At 37.6% G+C, this 17967-nt stretch overlaps 1 protein-coding gene across 12 annotated transcripts in view; it reads left to right on the forward strand.

Moving 5' to 3' along the window:
* Positions 1-17967, forward strand: part of STRBP (spermatid perinuclear RNA binding protein) — a 196893-nt gene that overhangs the window by 70157 nt on the left and 108769 nt on the right. For 11 of the 12 annotated variants that reach the window (XM_058302419.2, XM_058302415.2, XM_004463427.5 and 8 more), the window contains exons 2-3: positions 12364-12532; positions 16270-16490. In XM_058302419.2, the coding sequence (XP_058158402.1) occupies positions 12530-12532; positions 16270-16490 (224 nt within the window). In that variant the 5' untranslated portion in view covers positions 12364-12529. The remainder of the gene's footprint in view (positions 1-12363; positions 12533-16269; positions 16491-17967) is intronic. The other variant, XM_071217015.1, reaches the window with a different exon arrangement.

A 17967-nucleotide genomic window follows, 5' to 3' on the forward strand; every position in this document is an offset into this window, starting at 1 on the left:
TACTGCTACCATCCTTGCCTAAATCATTCTCTCTCAACAGGATAATCACAGTAGCTTCCTTTGCCTCCCCTCCTTAAAATGTATTTCAGCATAGCAGTCAGTGATCTTTCAAAATACGAATCAGAGCTGGTCACATCCCTGCTCAAAAACCTGTAAGGGGGAAGAGGATGTGGCTCTACTGATACAGTATCTGCCTACCATATAGGAGGTCCAAGGGTTCGATACCCAGGGCCTCCTGGCTCGTGTGGTGAGCTGGCCCATGTGCAGTGCTGCTGCATGCAAGGAGTGCTGGCCCACGCAGGGATGCCCCTGTGTAAGGGTGTCCCCCATGCAAGGAGTGGCCCCTACACAAGGAGAGCCGCCCCGCATGAAACCACAACCCGCCCAGGAGTGGTGCCGCACACATGGAGAGCTGAAGCAGCAAGATGACACAACAAAGAGAGACACAGATCTCCAGTGCTGCCTCATGAGAATATAAGGGGACACAGAAGAACACACAGTGAATGGACACAGAGAACAGACACCAGGGGGGGATAGATAAATAAATCTTCAACAAAAAACATTAAAAAAAAAAGAAACAAAACCCTTAAGGGCTCCCCATCTCAATTAGAATAAAAGCTAAAGTCCTTAAAGTGTTTGGAAGGTCCTTATATTAGGGGTTGAAAAATATAGCCTATAGGCCAAATTTGGCCCACTGCTTGTTTTTGTATGGCTTATGGGATAAGTATGGTTTATGTATTTTTAAATGGTTGAAAAATTATATGTATTTTGTGATGTGAAAATTATATAAAATTCAGATTTCAGTGTCAGTAAATAAAGTTTTATTGGAATATAGTCCACTTTTTTGTATCATCTTTGCTTGCTTTTGACACTACACAGGCAGAGTTGAGCAATTGAGACAGTGACCTTATTGCCTGCTAAGCATAAAATATTTACTCTGTCCCTTTGAAGAAAAAGATTGCTGACCTATACCTTACATGATATGATTTCCCCCACCCCCACTTCTCTACGCTCATCATGGTATATGCGGTATATGTACGTATATGTATATATTCAACTTGCTACATACAGCTGGTTTTACTAATAAGTGGAGCACAGCTAACATTTTTCTGAACTGTTTTGCAGAGAAATATACATATTTGATACATAAACAAGCAAAATACTTTTATTTGCCTTCAGGAAATTTGAGATTTTTTTTCTTTTTAAAGAAAGCAGTTATTGACTGCATACTATTTGACAGATACTATTAGATATGTTTGTAAAACCTGTTTCATATAATTTGAAGTAGAAACTATTTACCCTGTTTTATAGGTGGGAAAACCCTGGCTCAGAGAGGTTAAGTGGCAAAGCTAATAGTGCGTTCAGGTCTGTTTGACTCCAAAGCCTGTGAGCTATCTGGCCCCAAATTCACTTAGATTTATTTTTGAAATAGCTGAAGTGGCAGTGTCTTTAAAGCTGAAATATGGGAAACGGACTTTGGCCCAGTGGTTAGGGCATCCGTCTACCATATGGGAGGTCCGCGGTTCAAACCCCGGGCCTCCTTGACCCGTGTGGAGCTGGCCATGCGCAGTGCTGATGCGCGCAAGGAGTGCCCTGCCATGCAGGGGTGTCCCCCGCGTGGGGGAGCCCCACGCGCAAGGAGTGCGCCCGTGAGGAGAGCCGCCCAGCGTGAAAAGAAAGAGCAGCCTGCCCAGGAATGGCGCCGCCCACACTTCCCGTGCCGCTGACGACAACAGAAGCGGACAAAGAAACAAGACGCAGCAAATAGACACCAAGAACAGACAACCAGGGGAGGGGGGGAAATTAAATAAATAAATAAATCTTTAAAAAAAAAAAAAAAGCTGAAATATTATTAAAGCAGATTGACTAGTATTGAATCTTGGCTCTTCTGTTTACTTGCATTGTGATTTTAATTAGGTTATTTATCCTCTTTGTGCTTTAGTTTTCTTATGTGTTAAATGGAGGCAATAACTGAGATTGTGAGAATTAAATGAATTAATGTATGACTACCTCTTATAAACAGTGCCTGATTTATAGTATGAGTTCCATAAATATTAGCTATTAATTAGTGGTAGAACAGTGTGTCATTTTATGGACAGGGCACTAAATTAACCCAGAGTCACATAGCTTTCTAAGGCCATATACAAAATAACTGGTAAAACTGAGTTTAAAAAATTTTTTTCCATTTCAGGGGCAGATTTTTAAAAACGTATTTTTTTAAGGATTTATTTTTTATTTTTATTTCTCTCCCCTTCCCCCACCCCCAGTTGTCTGCTCTCTGTGTCCATTCGCTGTGTATTCTGTGTCCACTTGTATTCTTGTCAGCAGCACTGGGAATCGTGTCTCTTTTTGTTGCATCATCTTGCTGCGTCTGCTCTCTGTGCAACGCCTCTCCTGGGCAGGCTGCACATTTTTTGCGTGGGGCGGCTCTCCATACAGGGTGCACTGCTTGCGTGTAGGGCTTGCTTACACAGGGGACACCCCTGCATGGCATGGCACTCCTTACACGCATTAGCACTGCGCATGGGCCAGCTCACCGCACAGGTCAGGAGGCTCTGGGTTTGAACCCTGGGCCTCCCATATGGTAGGCAGACGCTCTATCACTTGAGCCAAATCTGCTTCCCTAAAATGTATTTTTTATTGAAGTATATCATATATGAATATACATAAACAATAAGTGTATAGTAAAGATTGTGGACTTGGAAAATAAACGTATATAACATCATCCCAGGGTCTCACATATCACCCCTCCACCAACACTTTGCATTGTGAAACATTTGTTACAACTATGCAAGAGCATCATGAGATTATTACTACGAACTATAGTCCCTATCTTACATTTGGTGTATTTCCCCCCCAGCACACCCTGTTTTTAAAAAAAGGTATTTTTATTACAGTTGTGAACTTGCAAAACAATCATACACATGTAGAATTCCCATACAATATCCTTTCACCAACACACCACACCATGGTGAAATGTTTGTTACAGATTATGAGATAGCATCAGACTGTTAAAACTAACCATGGTCTATTGCATACATTTGGCACACCTTTTCCATATACCTCCATTATCAACACAGTGTATCTTTGGCACTGATGCAAGAATATTATAATATTGCTGTTAACCACAGCCTATAGGTCAAATTAATTGTAGTTTTCTCACACTTCTCCACATTCCTACACCCTGCAATAGTAATGTACATCTGCTCCAGCTCAGAGTAACACTCTTGCGTTTGTACCCTCAACCACAATTCTCATCCACGTCTGGGTTCACTGTGTTATTTAGTCCCTATATTATTATTAACTTTCTTTCAGTTGACATTTACTTCCCCCGACTACCCTTTTCAGCCACAATCCCATTTATAAACCAGTTGCTACTCACTATAATGTCTTACCATCATCTCTATCCATTTCCACACTTTTATAGTCAAGTTAATTAAAGCTTCTATATACATTAAGCATCAGTAGTTCTTCTCAACCCTCCTCTTATCTCCTAATAACCTGTACTCTAGGTTTTAACTCCATGTGTTTATTCTGTGTATTTGGTTCATATTAATGAGACCATGTAATATTTGTCCTTCTCTGTCTGGCTTACTGTGCATAGCATAATGTCTTCAAGTTTCATCCATGTTATCACATGTGTTCCAATTTCATTTCTTCTTACTGCAACATAGTATTTCATCGTATGTATATACCACATTTTGTTTATCCATTCATTGGTTGTTGGACATTTGGGTTGTTTCCATCTTTTAGCAGTTGTGAGTAACACTGCTATGTACATTGGTGTGCAGATGTCTGTTCGTGTCATAGTTTTTAGTTCTTCTGGATGTATTTCTAGGAGAGGAATTGCTGGATCATATGGCAATCCTATATTAAGCTTCCTGAGGAACCGCCAAACTGTCTTCCACAGTGTCTGCACCATTTTACACTCTCACCAACAGTGAAGGAGTGTTCCTATTTCTCCACATCCTCTTCAGCACTTACTGTTGTCTGTTTTTTTAGTAATGGCCATTTTGTGCAGTGTTAGATGATATCTCATTGTTGTTTTGATTTGCAGTTCCCTAAGAGCTAGTGATATGGAACATTTTTTCATGCGCTTTTTGACCATTTGTATTTTCTCTTTGGAGAAATGTCTATTTAAATTTTTGGCGCATTTTTAAATTGGATTGCTTGCTCTTGTTGAGTTGTATGGTCTCTTTATATAGAATGAAAATCAAACCCTTATCAGATAAGTGGTTTCCAAATATTTTCTCCCATTGAGTGGGCTGCCTTTCCACCTTCTTGATGAAGTCTTTTGAATCTCAGAAGTGTTTAAGTTTGAGGAGGTCACATTTATTCATGTTTTCTTTTGTTGCTCATGCATTTAGTGTAAGGTTTAAGAATCCACCACCTCCCACTAGGTCTTGAAGATGTTTCCCTACATTTTCTTCTAGGCGCTTTATAATTCTTGCTTTTTTATTTAGGTCTTTGATCCATTTTGAGTTAATTTTTGTATATTTTGTATATTGTGTGAGATAGGGGTCTTCTTTCTTTCTTTCGGCTGTGGATGTCCAGTTCTCCCAGCACCATTTGTTGAATAGACTGTCTCACCTGGGTGGGTTTTACAGGCTTGTAAAAAATCACTTGGCCGTAGATGTGAGGGTGTGTTTCTGAACCAGCATTTTTGTTCATTGGTCTAGGTGTCTATGTTTATACCACTGTAACTAGGTAATATGATTTAAATTCCGGAAGTGAGAGTCCTCCAACTTCACTTTTCCATTTTAAGATGTTACTGGCTATTTGGGGCCTCTTACCCTTCCAGATAAATTTGATAATTGTGTTTTCCATTTGTTTAAAAAATGCTGGTGGAATTTTTATTGGGACTGCATTGAATCTGTATATCAATTTGGGTAGAATTGACATCTTGAGCATGGAATATTCTTTGTATTATTTAGGTCTTAAATTTCTTTTAGCAATTCATTATAGTTTTCTGAATACAAGTGCTTTGCATCCTTGGTTAAGTTTATTACTAAATATTTGATTCTTGTAGTTGCTGTTGCAAATGAAATTTTTTTCCTGACTTCCTCCTCAGATTGCACATTGTTAGTGTATAGAAACACCACTGATTTTTGTGAATTAATTTTGTATCCTTTTTTTTTTTTAAGATTTATTTATTTATTTAATTCCCCCCCACACCTCTCCCGGTTGTCTGTTCTCTGTGTCTATTTGCTGCGTCTTCTTTGTCCGCTTCTGTTGTCATCAGCGGCAAGGGAAGTGTGGGCGGCGCCATTCCTGGGCGGGCTACACTTTCTTTCGCGCTGGGCAGCTCTCCTTACGGGCGCACTCCTTGCACGTGGGGCTCCCCTACGCGGGGGACACCCCTGCGTGGCAGGGCACTCCTTGCGCGCATCAGCACTGCGCGTGGGCCAGCTCCACACGGGTCAAGGAGGCCCGGGGATTGAACCGCGGACCTCCCATGTTGTAGACGGACGCCCTAACCACTGGGCCAAGTCCGTTTCCCTGATTTTGTATCCTGACACTCTGCTGAAATCATTAGCTCTAATTGCTTTGTTGCAGATTTTTCAGGACTTTCTAGATATAAAATCATATAATCTACGAATAGTGAAAGTTTTAATTTTTCCTTTCCAATTTGGATGCCTTTTATATCTTTTTCTTGCCTGATTGCTCTACCTAGCACCTCTAGCACTATATTCAACAACAGTGGTGACAATGGGCATCCTTTCTTGTCCCTGATCTAAACGGGAAAGCTTTCAATCTTTCACCATTGAGTACAATGTTAGCTGTAGGTTTTTCATATATGGCCTTTTCATGTTGAGAAAGTTTCCTTCCATTTCTATCTTTTGTGGCATTTTTATTAAGAAAGGATGTTGTATTTTGTCAGAAACCTTTTCTTTGTCAGTCGATAAAATCATGTGATTTTTCTTCTTTGATTTATTAATGTGGTATATTATGCTGATTGATTTTCTTGTGTTGAACCACCTTTGCATGCCTGATATAAAACCCACTTAATCATGATGAATTATTCTTTTAATGTGTTGTTGGATTCGATTAGCAAGTATTTTATTGAGGAATTTTGCATCTGTATTCGTTAGAGAAATGGGTGTGTAATTTTCTTTGTTTATAATATCTTTATCTAGCTTTGGTATTAGGATGATGCTGGCTTCATAGAATAAATTTGGTAGCATTCCTTCTTGTTCAGTTTTTTGGAAGAGCTTGAGTAAGATGGGTATTAAATTTTGTTTGAATGCTTGGTAGAACTCAGCCGTGAAACCTTCTGGTCCTGGGCTTTTCATTTTGGGGAGCTCTTTGATGACTGTTTCAATCTTTTTACTTGTGATTGGTTTATTTAGGTCTTCTAGGGTCAGTGTAGGTTGTTCGTATGTTTCTGGGAATTTTCCCATTTTGCCTACATTGTCTAGTTTTTTGGCATAAAGTTGTTCATAGTATACTCTTATGATCTGTTATTTCTGTGGGGTCTGTAGTAATGTTCCCCTTTTCATTTTTTATTTCATTTATTTGCATTGGCTCTCTTTTTTCTTAGTCTGTGTAAGGGTTTGTCAATTTTGTTAATCTTTTTGAAGAATTAACTTTTGGTTTTGTTAATTCTATTTGTGTGTGTGTGTGTGTGTGTGTGTGTGTTGTTCTCCATTTCATTTATTTCTGCTCTGATCTTTGCTATTTCATTCCTTTTACTTGCTTTGGGATTAGTTTGCTGTTCTTTTTCTAGTTCTTCCAGCTGTGTCATTAGGTCATTGATTTTTAGCTCTTTTTTTTTCTTTTTTGAGATCTGGGCCTTTATTTTTAAATTTTTTATATTCTATTTTTTATATGAGACTTTTTTTGTTCTTGACAATGCCCAGAGTTTTTTTTAATTGCAGCTCTTTTTTTGCCTCCTCCCCTCCCCGGCCCTGCTGTTTTTGCTGTGTCCATTCGCTGTGTGATCTTCTGTATCTGTTTCTCTTTTTATCTTCTCTTCCCATCTTTCTTCTCAAGATTTCACTAGGATTTGATCCTGAGGACCTCTAATGAGGAGATCGGTTCCCTGTCCATTTTGCCACCTCAGTTCCTGGTCTCTGCTGTGCTTCACCTTGACTCTTCCCTTTGTCTCTCTTTCATTGCACCACATTTTGCTGTGTGACTCACTTGTGTGGGAACTTGTTCACCACGTGGGCACTGGTTTGCCATGCAGGCACTCTGTTTTCTTCTTTTTCACCAGGAGATGCCTAGGGATTGAACCCAGGTCCTCCCATATGGTTGGCGGAGGACTTATCACTTGAGCTACATCCACTTCCCTCTTTCTTCTTTTTGAATGTATGCATTAAGGGCTATAAATTTTTACTGCTTCCATTGCATTCCATAGGTTCTGATATGTTGTATTCTCAATGTCATTCATCTCGAGATATTTACTGATTTCTTTTGAAATTTCTTCTTTGACTCACTGATTATTTAAGAGTGTGTTGTTTAATTTCTCTGTATATGTGAATTTCCCCTTTCCCCCTTTTCTGCCACTTGTTGATTTCCAACTTTATTCAATTATGATCAGAGGAAGTCCTTTGTATAATTTCAATTTTGTTGAATTTATTGAGATTTGCTTTGTAACCCAACATATGGTCTATTCTGGAGAAAGATCCATGAGCACTTGAAAAGAATGTATATCCTGCTGTTTTGGGGTTCAGTGTTCTGTATATGTCTATTCGGTTTAGTCTGTTTATCATATTACTCAAGCTCTCTGTTTCTTTTTTAATTCTCTGCCCACATTTTCTATCCAATGCTGAGAGTGGTCTATTGAAGTTTCCAGTTATTATTGTAGAGTTGTATATTTCTCCCTTTAGTTTTTTTTTTTTTTTTTTTTTAAATATTTATTCCCCCCTTTGCGGCTTGTTTGTTGTTTGCTCTCTGTGTCCATTTGCTGCACGCTCTTCTGTGTTTTTACTTGTCTCCTTTTTTGTTGTGTCACCTTGCCAAGTCGGCCCTCTGCGGCGCTTGCAGGCTGGCAGCACTCTGCGGCACTTGCCGGCCAGCAGCACTCTGCAGAACTTGCGGGCTGACGGCTGTCTATGGCGTGTGGGCTAGCCTGCCTTCACAAGGAGGTGCAGGACACAAACCCAGGGCCTCTCATATGGTAAATGGGAGCCTAACTGATTGAACCACAGCCACTTCCTTCCCTTCTGTTTTGCCAGTGTTTGCATCATGTATTTTGGGGCATCCTGGTTAGGTGCATATACATTTATGGTTGGTATTTCTTCCTGGTGAATCATTCCTTTATTAATATGTAATTTTTCCCCTTGTCTCTAATAATAGTTTTTCTTTTAAAGTCAATATCATCTGATATAAGTATAGCTACCCCAGCTATTTTTTTGATTACCGCATGTATGGAATATCTTTTTCCAACCTTTCAATTCAATCTATTGGTGTCCTTGGGTCAAAGTGAGTCCCTTGCAGTCAGCATGTAGACGACTCATATTTTCTTATCCATTCCACCAGTCTGTCTTTTGATTGGCGAGCTTAATCCATTAACATTCAATGTTATTACTGCAAAGGCAGTTTTTATTTCATCCATTTTGATCTCTGTGTTTTATCTGTCATTTTATTTTTGACACTTTCAGTTACTCTTACTGATACAGTCATCATTTCTAGACTCCCAAGCCTCTCTCTCCTGTCTTTTCTTTTCAGACTGTAGCACTCTCTTTAGTATTTCCTGCATAGGTGGTCCTTTTGTTATAAACTCTTACAGTTTCTGTTTATCTGTGAATATTCTAATCTCACCCTCATTTTTTTTAAAGATTTATTTATTATTTCTCTCCCCCCCCCCCCGGTTGTCTGTTCTCTGTGTCTATTTTGCTGCATTTTCTTCGTCCGCTTCTGTTGTTGTCAGCGGCACGGGAATCTGTGTTTCTTTTTGTTGCGTCATCTTGTTGTGTCACTTCTCTGTGTGGGCGGTGCCATTCCTGGGCAGGCTGCACTTTCTTTTGAGCTGGGCGGCTCTCCTTACGGGGTGCACTCCTTGCGCGTGGGGCTCCCCTACGTGGGGACACCCCTGCGTGGCACAACACTCCTTGCACACATCAGCACTGTGCATGGGCCAGCTCCACATGGGTCAAGGAGGCCCGGGGGTTTGAACCGCAGACCTCCCATGTGATAGATGGACACCCTAACCACTGGGCCAAGTCCGCCGCCATCGCCCTCATTTTTGAAAGATAATCTTGCCAGATATAAAATTCTTGGCTGGCAGTTTTTCTCTTGTAGTATCTTAAATATATCATACCACTGCCTTCTTGCCTCCATTGTTTCTGATGAAAAATCGGCACTTAATCTTAGGGGTATCCCTTGTATGTTTTGAATTACTTTTCTCTTGCTGCTTTCAGAATTCTCTCTTTGTCTTTGGCATTTGACATTCTGATGAGTATGTGTCTCAGAGTTGGTCTATTTGGATTTATTTGGATGCGAGTACATTCTTGGACATGGGTATCTGTGTCCTTCAGTAGGATTAGGAAATGTTCCACCATTATTTCTTAAAATACTCCTCCTGCCCCTTTTCCCTTCTCCTTCTGGAACACCCCACACGTTTGCATGTCTCTTGTCATTTAGTTCCCTGAGACCCTGTTCAATTTTTTTCCATTCTTTCTTCATCTGTTCTTTTGTATGTTCACTTTTAGAGGCCATGTCTTTGAGCTCACTTATCCTTTCTTTTGCCGCCTCAAATCTGCTGTTATATGCCTCCAGTGTATTTTTAATTTCATTTATTGCATCTTTCATTCCCATAAGGTCTGCTCTTTTTCTGTGTATTCTTTCACATTCTTCTTTGTGCTCTCCCAGTGTCTTCTTAATACCTTAATGTCTTTAGCCATCTCATTGAATTTATTAAGGAGATTTGTTTGGACATCTCTGATTAGTTGTCTCAACTCCTTTATGTCATCTGCAGGCTTATCTTGTTCCTTTATCTGGGCCATATCTTCCTTTTTCTCGGTATGGATTGCAATTTTTGGTTGGTGTTCTTGCATCTGGCCTGCTGGATGTATTTGTCCTTGGTGCAGTTTCTCCCTTTAGTTCAGGGCTTTCTTGTCTTTTCTCCCTTACTCGTTGTGTAGTAGGATTTGAGGATGTGGTTGGTCCTGTGAGGTATAGAGCCTGAAACTGCTCATATTGTCCCAGGAACTGATGAAGCTTTTGTCACCTTTCTCCTCAGTCAGGGATAGGGACTGAGAGCTACAGCCATGTATAATAATCCAAGTTGGTCAAGGCCAGATTTTTATCTACTAAGTTAGCCATTTGTTTTAGAGAAACTTCAAAAATTCCAAACATAACTTTTTCTCAATCACTAAAGATCCTTATAGTGGGGAAGAAGCATTGGGCTATGATTTAGGTTCCAGATGAGGCAGGCCCTGCCCCTGTGTAGCAGTGTGACCTTAATGTTGCTGATTCTATTTCATTTGTACAGTGAGTGAGGGTTTGGAACAGGTGGTTTTTAGGTCCCTTTCCTGTACCAACAGAATATGGTTCTGAGATTCTGTGTTTCCATAATGAATTATTGCACTATGCTATAATGCTCTGAAGTTCCCAGAGGTTCTTGATCTATGCATAGGATAGTTACTCTCTATGCTAAATGACTGCATAGTTTTATGTTGGTGATCCAAGATTTCCCCACCACATCAGAAGCTTTTTTCTTAGCAATGTTCCTCTTTTTTCTACTACTGTTCTATTTTCTTAATAAGTTTGATTTATTGCTTTACCCTTTCTACAGAGTAAAGCTTGTAGATTTTATTTCATTCTTAACTGAAAACATAGCAAGAAATCTTTGCTGAGATTCATAGCTAAGTACTGAAATGTTGAAAATTCCCTATAATGGAGCCAGGTTGGGGATGGAAGATGCTTAAGACTCTTAAGTTGTACAATACAGTCTTTACACCAAAGGTACAGTTTTAGATGTTAAATGATCTAAAGATGATATTTGAGGTGTTTCTTACATGGATGATGTTTTAGTTTCTTTTTCATAGTTTAGTTGTATGGAAAGACCCTAGGAATTGCAGCATATGTGCATTCCTCCTTACCTTAATGTGATATGTGTGATAACCAAAATGTTTCATTTATTAGAACATGCTCAATTACATAATAATAATAATATTATTTAAATCAAGTGTCACTATCTTATTTCAGGTGGATTTTGTAAACCAGTGTTAGAGAAGTTTGTTACAGGATGTGAATAGCTTTGCATGTAGGTCACAGCTTAGTATCATTTGATTATAATTGTGGATCTGTAGTTTCATTTGAAGGGTTGAGGAGAGTTGAATGTCACACCTGGAACTTTCCTGGTGCCTAAAATTAAAAAAGGCACTTTAAGAGAACAACTTTTCGAATTAATATAAATTTAGGAAACTGTTATTGATAATAATTTTAGAAGAGAGTTTCCTCCCACCACTTAAAGATAATTAGTTGAAGAGGCAGCTATTTTCCTTGTGCATTTATATGATACGTGATATAAATTACTCCTTATATCCACATAGCATCTGATCTGTTTTGATGTTAGCTTTCTAGCTTTGTTTTGTTTTCAGACAGCTGGATTCATAATACAAAAATTCCATCAGTGCTCAGAAGAGCTTACTTTTACCCTGGAATTAATAAAGTATTATAAAAGGTGGAACAAAGTAGGTAACCAAAGTGATTAGTCTCGGAGAAGAAATATACTGTGGGATTCTGGCAAGGGATATCCAGGGGCAAAGAACTTAGGATCTAGTGACTATTCAGGAGTCTGGTATAATAGTACATACAGCATGAAGGGGGAACAGAGCCAAAAAATCATTTTGAATTTTATGCCTGAAAGTGGTTAAATAACAAATATTGTGCCAACATGTATTATCTGTCTAGTGGCAGTATCAAATGGAAAAGTCTTCTGATTGTGACATCAGGGATACAACCAATGATATTGTTACATTTTCAGATGTCTTTTATCTTCTCAATTGAGATAAGAATTATTAATATCAATTTCTAATAGAAAAGCTGATGGTTAATTGTAACATTATTGCCACAAAGAGTTGATTACTTTCTCACGTGGTGCTTTTTTACTGAAACTGTGTGTGCTGATGTGTTTATATCTCATTTAATACAAGTCAGCCAACTGCCACCTTGTTGCTTACCAGGAGGGTTACTTTTCTGGCCATATCACCTTTGTTTAATCATACCTAGGCTCTTCTTCCCAGGCCTTTCAAGGATGTGTTTGTTAGGTTTTCATTTGAAATGAGATAATTTTTCTCTAAAAAGTTCACTTTTTAAAATCAATAACATGTTTATGGATTCCATTCTCATTTGAAACTAATCATACATTAGTATTTTTGAAATAGTTGTGTTTTTTTTCTCTTCTCTTTCCAGGTGTATTCCAGAGAACAGGTCTTCAAACATCTTTGTCAAATTAACTGTGAGCTGTCAGGGGACTCAGGCTTATGAGGAGGTTCTGTCACACAAAACAGTGTCTAGTGAAGACGACAAGAAAGAGGGGAAAGGATAGGAAAAAGAAGCTAAAGTACTATAAAAAACCATGGTAGGTTATTATTTACATCTTAATTTAGTTTCAAAAGATTCCAGTAGTCTAAAATTGGAAGTGTTAACTGTGCAAGTGAAGAACTATGGTGTGAATTTTTAGCTCTAGTATATTACATGAAGATGGCGCTCTACTATTTAAGCAAAGCTAATGAGTTCAGATTTATTATGAGCCATTTAAACCGTAAGATAGAGCCCTGTGAGCCTACAGACCATAAATCATTAAATACAAAAGGAGAGAATATTCATAAATAATATTTTCTAGTATAAAACTGACATTAGCAAACTTAAACAAATAGGTGACCATGAACTTGAAATTGTGTAATTTTTCTCTAGTCTTCTACCTGAGGCTAACTTTTTCCCTGGAAAATTAAAAATCCAGAACCAATACTGTAATTAGTGATACGAATGATGTAGGAATAAAATAAGTGAAAGTTTAACTCATAAAAAACACTTTTTCCCACATCTTTGAAAATGACAGGGTCAAGTGTTAGGTGTATTAGGGGCACTAACCTGAACATCAAGAAAACTTTTGCTTTTTGTGGAGAATTCAAACTTAAATTGAATTTGTGATGTTAGATGAGGCTGATAACCTCTGGGTGCCTAGTTTTTTAATTGGTAAAATGTGCTGAATTTTTTTCCCTTAGTATTTTGGTTCTGGAGGATGTTGTGAATTTTTTCCCTTAGTGAGAAAAAGCTTAAAAAGGAATATAAGTGGGAGAAATGTACAAAAATACTAATCATCAGTATGTTTGGAAAATGTTCATTAACTTTGGTATTTCTTTAATTGATACTTGATTTTTTAAAGTTTGTGCAACTGTTGTAACTTCGTTGACTTTCTCCTTAGAGAAGAAATTCTAGTATTTTGGTTCTGGATGGTAGAAAAGAAATGTCAAGTGTAGATTTTTTCTGTCATTTAGTTTTATGGTGAGATGTGAAAACACCTCACTGTTAATTGTATTTTTTCCCATGTGAATTATTTGCCTCTTCAGCTCACTTATTTATGTCTTGATGTTCTTTTAACTTTATATATATATATATATATATATATATATAACTTGCCATAGTTGATGAAACTTGCTCTCCTAGTTTGTTTTTAAATTTAACTTAGATTTTCTGGCATAGAAATTGTGTTTTATATGATTAGTCAGGTTTTTTCCAATTTTATCTATTGCTTTAATTCTTAGGTCTAAGATTTGAGAGAGAACATTTTGTTTCTTCCAACTTATTCCAATGGTAAATATAATTGTGCTCCAGATTTTTCTAATACCATTGATTCAGTTCTTCCTTTCAGCATTGTTTTATGATATTTGACCTGTCACATTCAGTAGACTTATATTTAACATCCTTGGTTTTTACATTGGTAGTCTTTAATATTTGTGAGAAACTCAAGCGTTTGTGTTACAAAACATTATGTAATTTTGTTAAGGTTAAGGTCAGTGTGCAGGACTGATAAATTTAGCTAGTGCGTGAGTCTAACAATCAAGCATCTTGAACTCATTATATGGCTCTTTTGTTCCTTCTTTTGGAATATATGAATAAATCTTATGAAATGATTAAACGTGTGTTCCTTTTGACAAAAGGCTCCAATTGGAAAACTTGTCATGGAAGTTAACTAGAAAAAATAACTGGACAGGGAGCAAATGTAGCTCAAGTGGTTCAGTGCCTGCTTCCCACATGGAAGGTCCCAGGTGTGGTTCCCCATGCCTCCTAAAAAAATAAAAAACAAATGGAAAAACCAGTTCAGCGTGCCAGTGTGGCTCAGTGGTTGAGTGCTGGCCTCCCACATACAAGGACCTGAGTTCAACCCCTGGCCTCCGGTACGTCAAAAAAACACAAAACAACCCCCAAAAAACAAACTAGATAGAGATGCATTTTATCTAAGGGGTGAAAGGCTTTATGATTGATTTTAGTCATGTAATTAATAATGATTAAAAGTTTCAAAGGATTGAGAAGCTGATGTGGCTCAAGTGATAGAGCTTCCACCTACCATATGGGAGGACCTGGGTTCGATCCCTGGGGCCTCCTGATGAAAAAGAAGAGAAAACGTGCTCGTGTGGCAAGCCAGTGCCTACGTGAGTGCCCGCACGGTGAGCGTGTGCCCACATGGTGAGCCAGAGCCCCGTGCAAGTGAGTCACACAGGAAGATGATGACACATCAAAAGAGAGACAAGGGGAGCCCTGCACAAGTGAGTCACACAGGAAGATGATGACACATCAAAAGAGAGACAAGGTGAAGCACAGCAGAAACCAGGAACTGAAGTGGCGCAGTTGACAGGGAACCTCTCTCCCCATCAGAAGTCTCCAGGATCGAATCCCAGTGAATCCTAGAGGAGAAAAAATGAGAAGAGAAGACAATACAGACAGCAAAAACAGCAAGGCGGGAAAAGGGGATGGGGGTGGGGGGGTGGGAATAAATAAATCTTAAAAAAAAAAAGTTTAAAAGGATTATATATCTTTTTGGTTTTTTCACTTATGGGGGACAATGTTCCCTTAGTGTTAATTTACAAACTTCCAAACTCATGATTTTAAATACTGATATTCAAACAAAAACAAAACCAAAGGCTAGATTGATAAAGAATTGCCAATTTTTCTTTTCCAGTATATAATTTAAAACAAAATATTTACCATATTCTAGCACACAATTTCACATAAGTGAAGACACTTTAAAATACCCTTTAAATTGAATACTTACAGCTTTATGGAAAACTCACCAAGTTATCTTTGTTCATTTTGATGTATACTGATACAGATGTCTTCATGGTATTTGTAAATTTGAGAATATTCAAAGGTGTTCAGAGGTGTGGCTAATGAATGTGAAGAATCTGCTCTATTAAATTCTTATGAAATTCGTTCTCTTTCTGGGCTCTTTTACACTAATTCCTGGACAACATAGTATTTTAATTTATTGCATTTAAAAAATTTATTTTAGTCTAATGATATGGCCAGTCCACCTTTGCAGAGTATTTCTTGATATTCTCATTGATTTATTTTTCCCCCCAAATGAGCCTTGAAATTATTTTTGCTGAGTTTTAAGTAAGTAAATCAATCCTGAGGGGATTTGATTGAAAATGTAATAAATCTGTAAATTAGTTTGGGAAAGTGAATGTTTCACAATATGTATTTTCCACATTCTGGAATTTGAAATGTTGTCTCCCACTAACCTATTTTAAAAACTACAACCTTGCACCAAAAATTTGAATGCTAAATGTTAATAAATAGCATTAAAACATGATTCATAGTTTTCCTGTGGTGTCCACGCTTAACTTTGTATTTTGCATTATTACTGTTGTGAAATTTGAATTTTTCCAAGTACAGAAGTCTCCAGCAGTTTGGAAAGGACTGGCTGGGTATCATGAATCATCATCATATATTTCTACACATTCTCTTAAAGTGAGAAAGAGTCTGTTTCTCACAGATGATGTGTGACATGGATGACCATTTTTGAAATGGTATTCAGAATGCATAAATTTTGCTTAAAGATAGTATTTACATAATGCTGAATGTGGCCTGGGTGAACCATGACCAAAACTTGAATGAAGTATCTCTAATTTTCTGATGTGGAGTTAGACAGAAATAGGATTTTACTTTCCACTCCTGAGCAGTATTTTAATGTTGCAACATTGAACTGTTTAACAGTTAATGCTATGAATTGTGACTTAAGTATATTCATATGTTATCCTTTTCAGGCAGCATTTCTTTTATTGAAGTAATAATTACCCTGTTTCCTTCTGTTAGAGATCTATTCGATCTTTTGCCAATGATGATCGCCATGTTATGGTGAAGCATTCAACGATCTATCCATCTCCAGAGGAACTTGAAGCTGTCCAGAATATGGTATCTACTGTTGAATGTGCTCTTAAACATGTCTCAGATTGGTTGGATGAAACAAACAAAGGCACAAAAACAGAGGGTGAGACAGAAGTGAAGAAAGATGAGGCCCTAGAAAACTATTCCAAGTAAGTATTAACTGACCTTTGTGATGTTTTACTGTAGTGCACAGAAAAGTCTGAGGGTCCCACTGGATTAAGGTTGATTATGTGTTCTTTGGATTTTCTCATATATATGGCTATAACTTGGGAGCTGGTGTTATATAGATTTTTGTCTGAGGTAATTTGAAAGGAGAGCAAGAAAGGAATAATTATTGGAGCAAGGAAAATAAGATGGACCTGATTGGGATCCCTTTTAAAATGTGCTAAACCTTTAAAAATCTTCGCATTTGAAGGTTATGATATGTCATCTTCTCTCCTTTTTATTTATTTATTTTTTTTGAGGTATTGGGACTCGGGATTGAACCTGGGACCAAGTATGTGGGAAGCTGGTGCCCGACCACAGAGCCACATCAGCTCCCCTGAGTTAATTTCTTTGCTTGTTTTGCTTCTTGTTTTGTCCTTGTTTCTAGGAGGCACTGGAAATGGAACCTGGGACCGCCTATGTAGGAAGCAGGTGCTCAGTCCCTTGAGCTACATTTACTACCCTCTTTATTTCTAATGCTGTATTTTTCTTCTCTATATTCCCTATAAAAGTGTAAACTCGATAAGGTCAAGGACTTTTGTCTACCTTGTTGTTCCCCAAGATTTAGCACAGTACCTGGCATATATGAGTGTTCAGTTATTGTATCTGGCATATATGAGTGCCTGGCGTATATGAGTGCCTGGCATATATGAGTGTTTACTCATTGTATCTTTGTGGAATGAATGAAGGTCTCTAATGGGAGGGAGCCAGACCCTTCAAAAATTATAGTGGAGTATACTAAGTGTTGTAATAGTAGTAGTGACCAGTGAGATGACGTTGAAATGATAATGGAGTCAGATCACAAAACTTTATATGCTAAGCTAAGCTTAAAGTTATGGTTTTAAGCAATGCCATTATGTTTGGAATAAATGTATAACTTACTTTGAAATATGACATTTATTTTTATCATATTAGATTTAAAAGCAATACTTTGGCTACAGCTTGTAAATGGAGGATAGAGGTTAGGATTTTTCCTTCAGTTTTCAATTCTAAATCAATGTGATAGAGTAGATAAAGAATAGTGGGCAAGTATTGATACATTGATTTTCATCAAAAAAAGTTTAAACTTTTCATCATCAGATGATAGTGTCATGTTTTTGCTGAAGAAGATAATTCCTTAACTTCAGCTTTTTATAAAAATATCTGTACATTTGCCCTATCTAGTTATAGGCTTAGTTTGATAATTTCATTTCTTCTTAAATGTATATGATGCCTTTATTTCAGTTCTCAAATATATATAATGGCTTTTTAGATGACACTGGTAAATTTGGGGGTCATGTCATTTAGCAATATTATTCTCTAATAATCTGGTTATATATTTGAGTTCCTGTGCAAGTTAAATAATCATGTACTCCATATTTAAGTTGTGCTTTGGTACATGTTGATGCCTTTTTTTTTTTTTTTTTAAAGATTTATTTATTT

The sequence above is a fragment of the Dasypus novemcinctus genome, chromosome 8 (genome assembly GCF_030445035.2).
Source record: "Dasypus novemcinctus isolate mDasNov1 chromosome 8, mDasNov1.1.hap2, whole genome shotgun sequence".
In the NCBI taxonomy this organism is placed as follows: domain Eukaryota; kingdom Metazoa; phylum Chordata; class Mammalia; order Cingulata; family Dasypodidae; genus Dasypus; species Dasypus novemcinctus.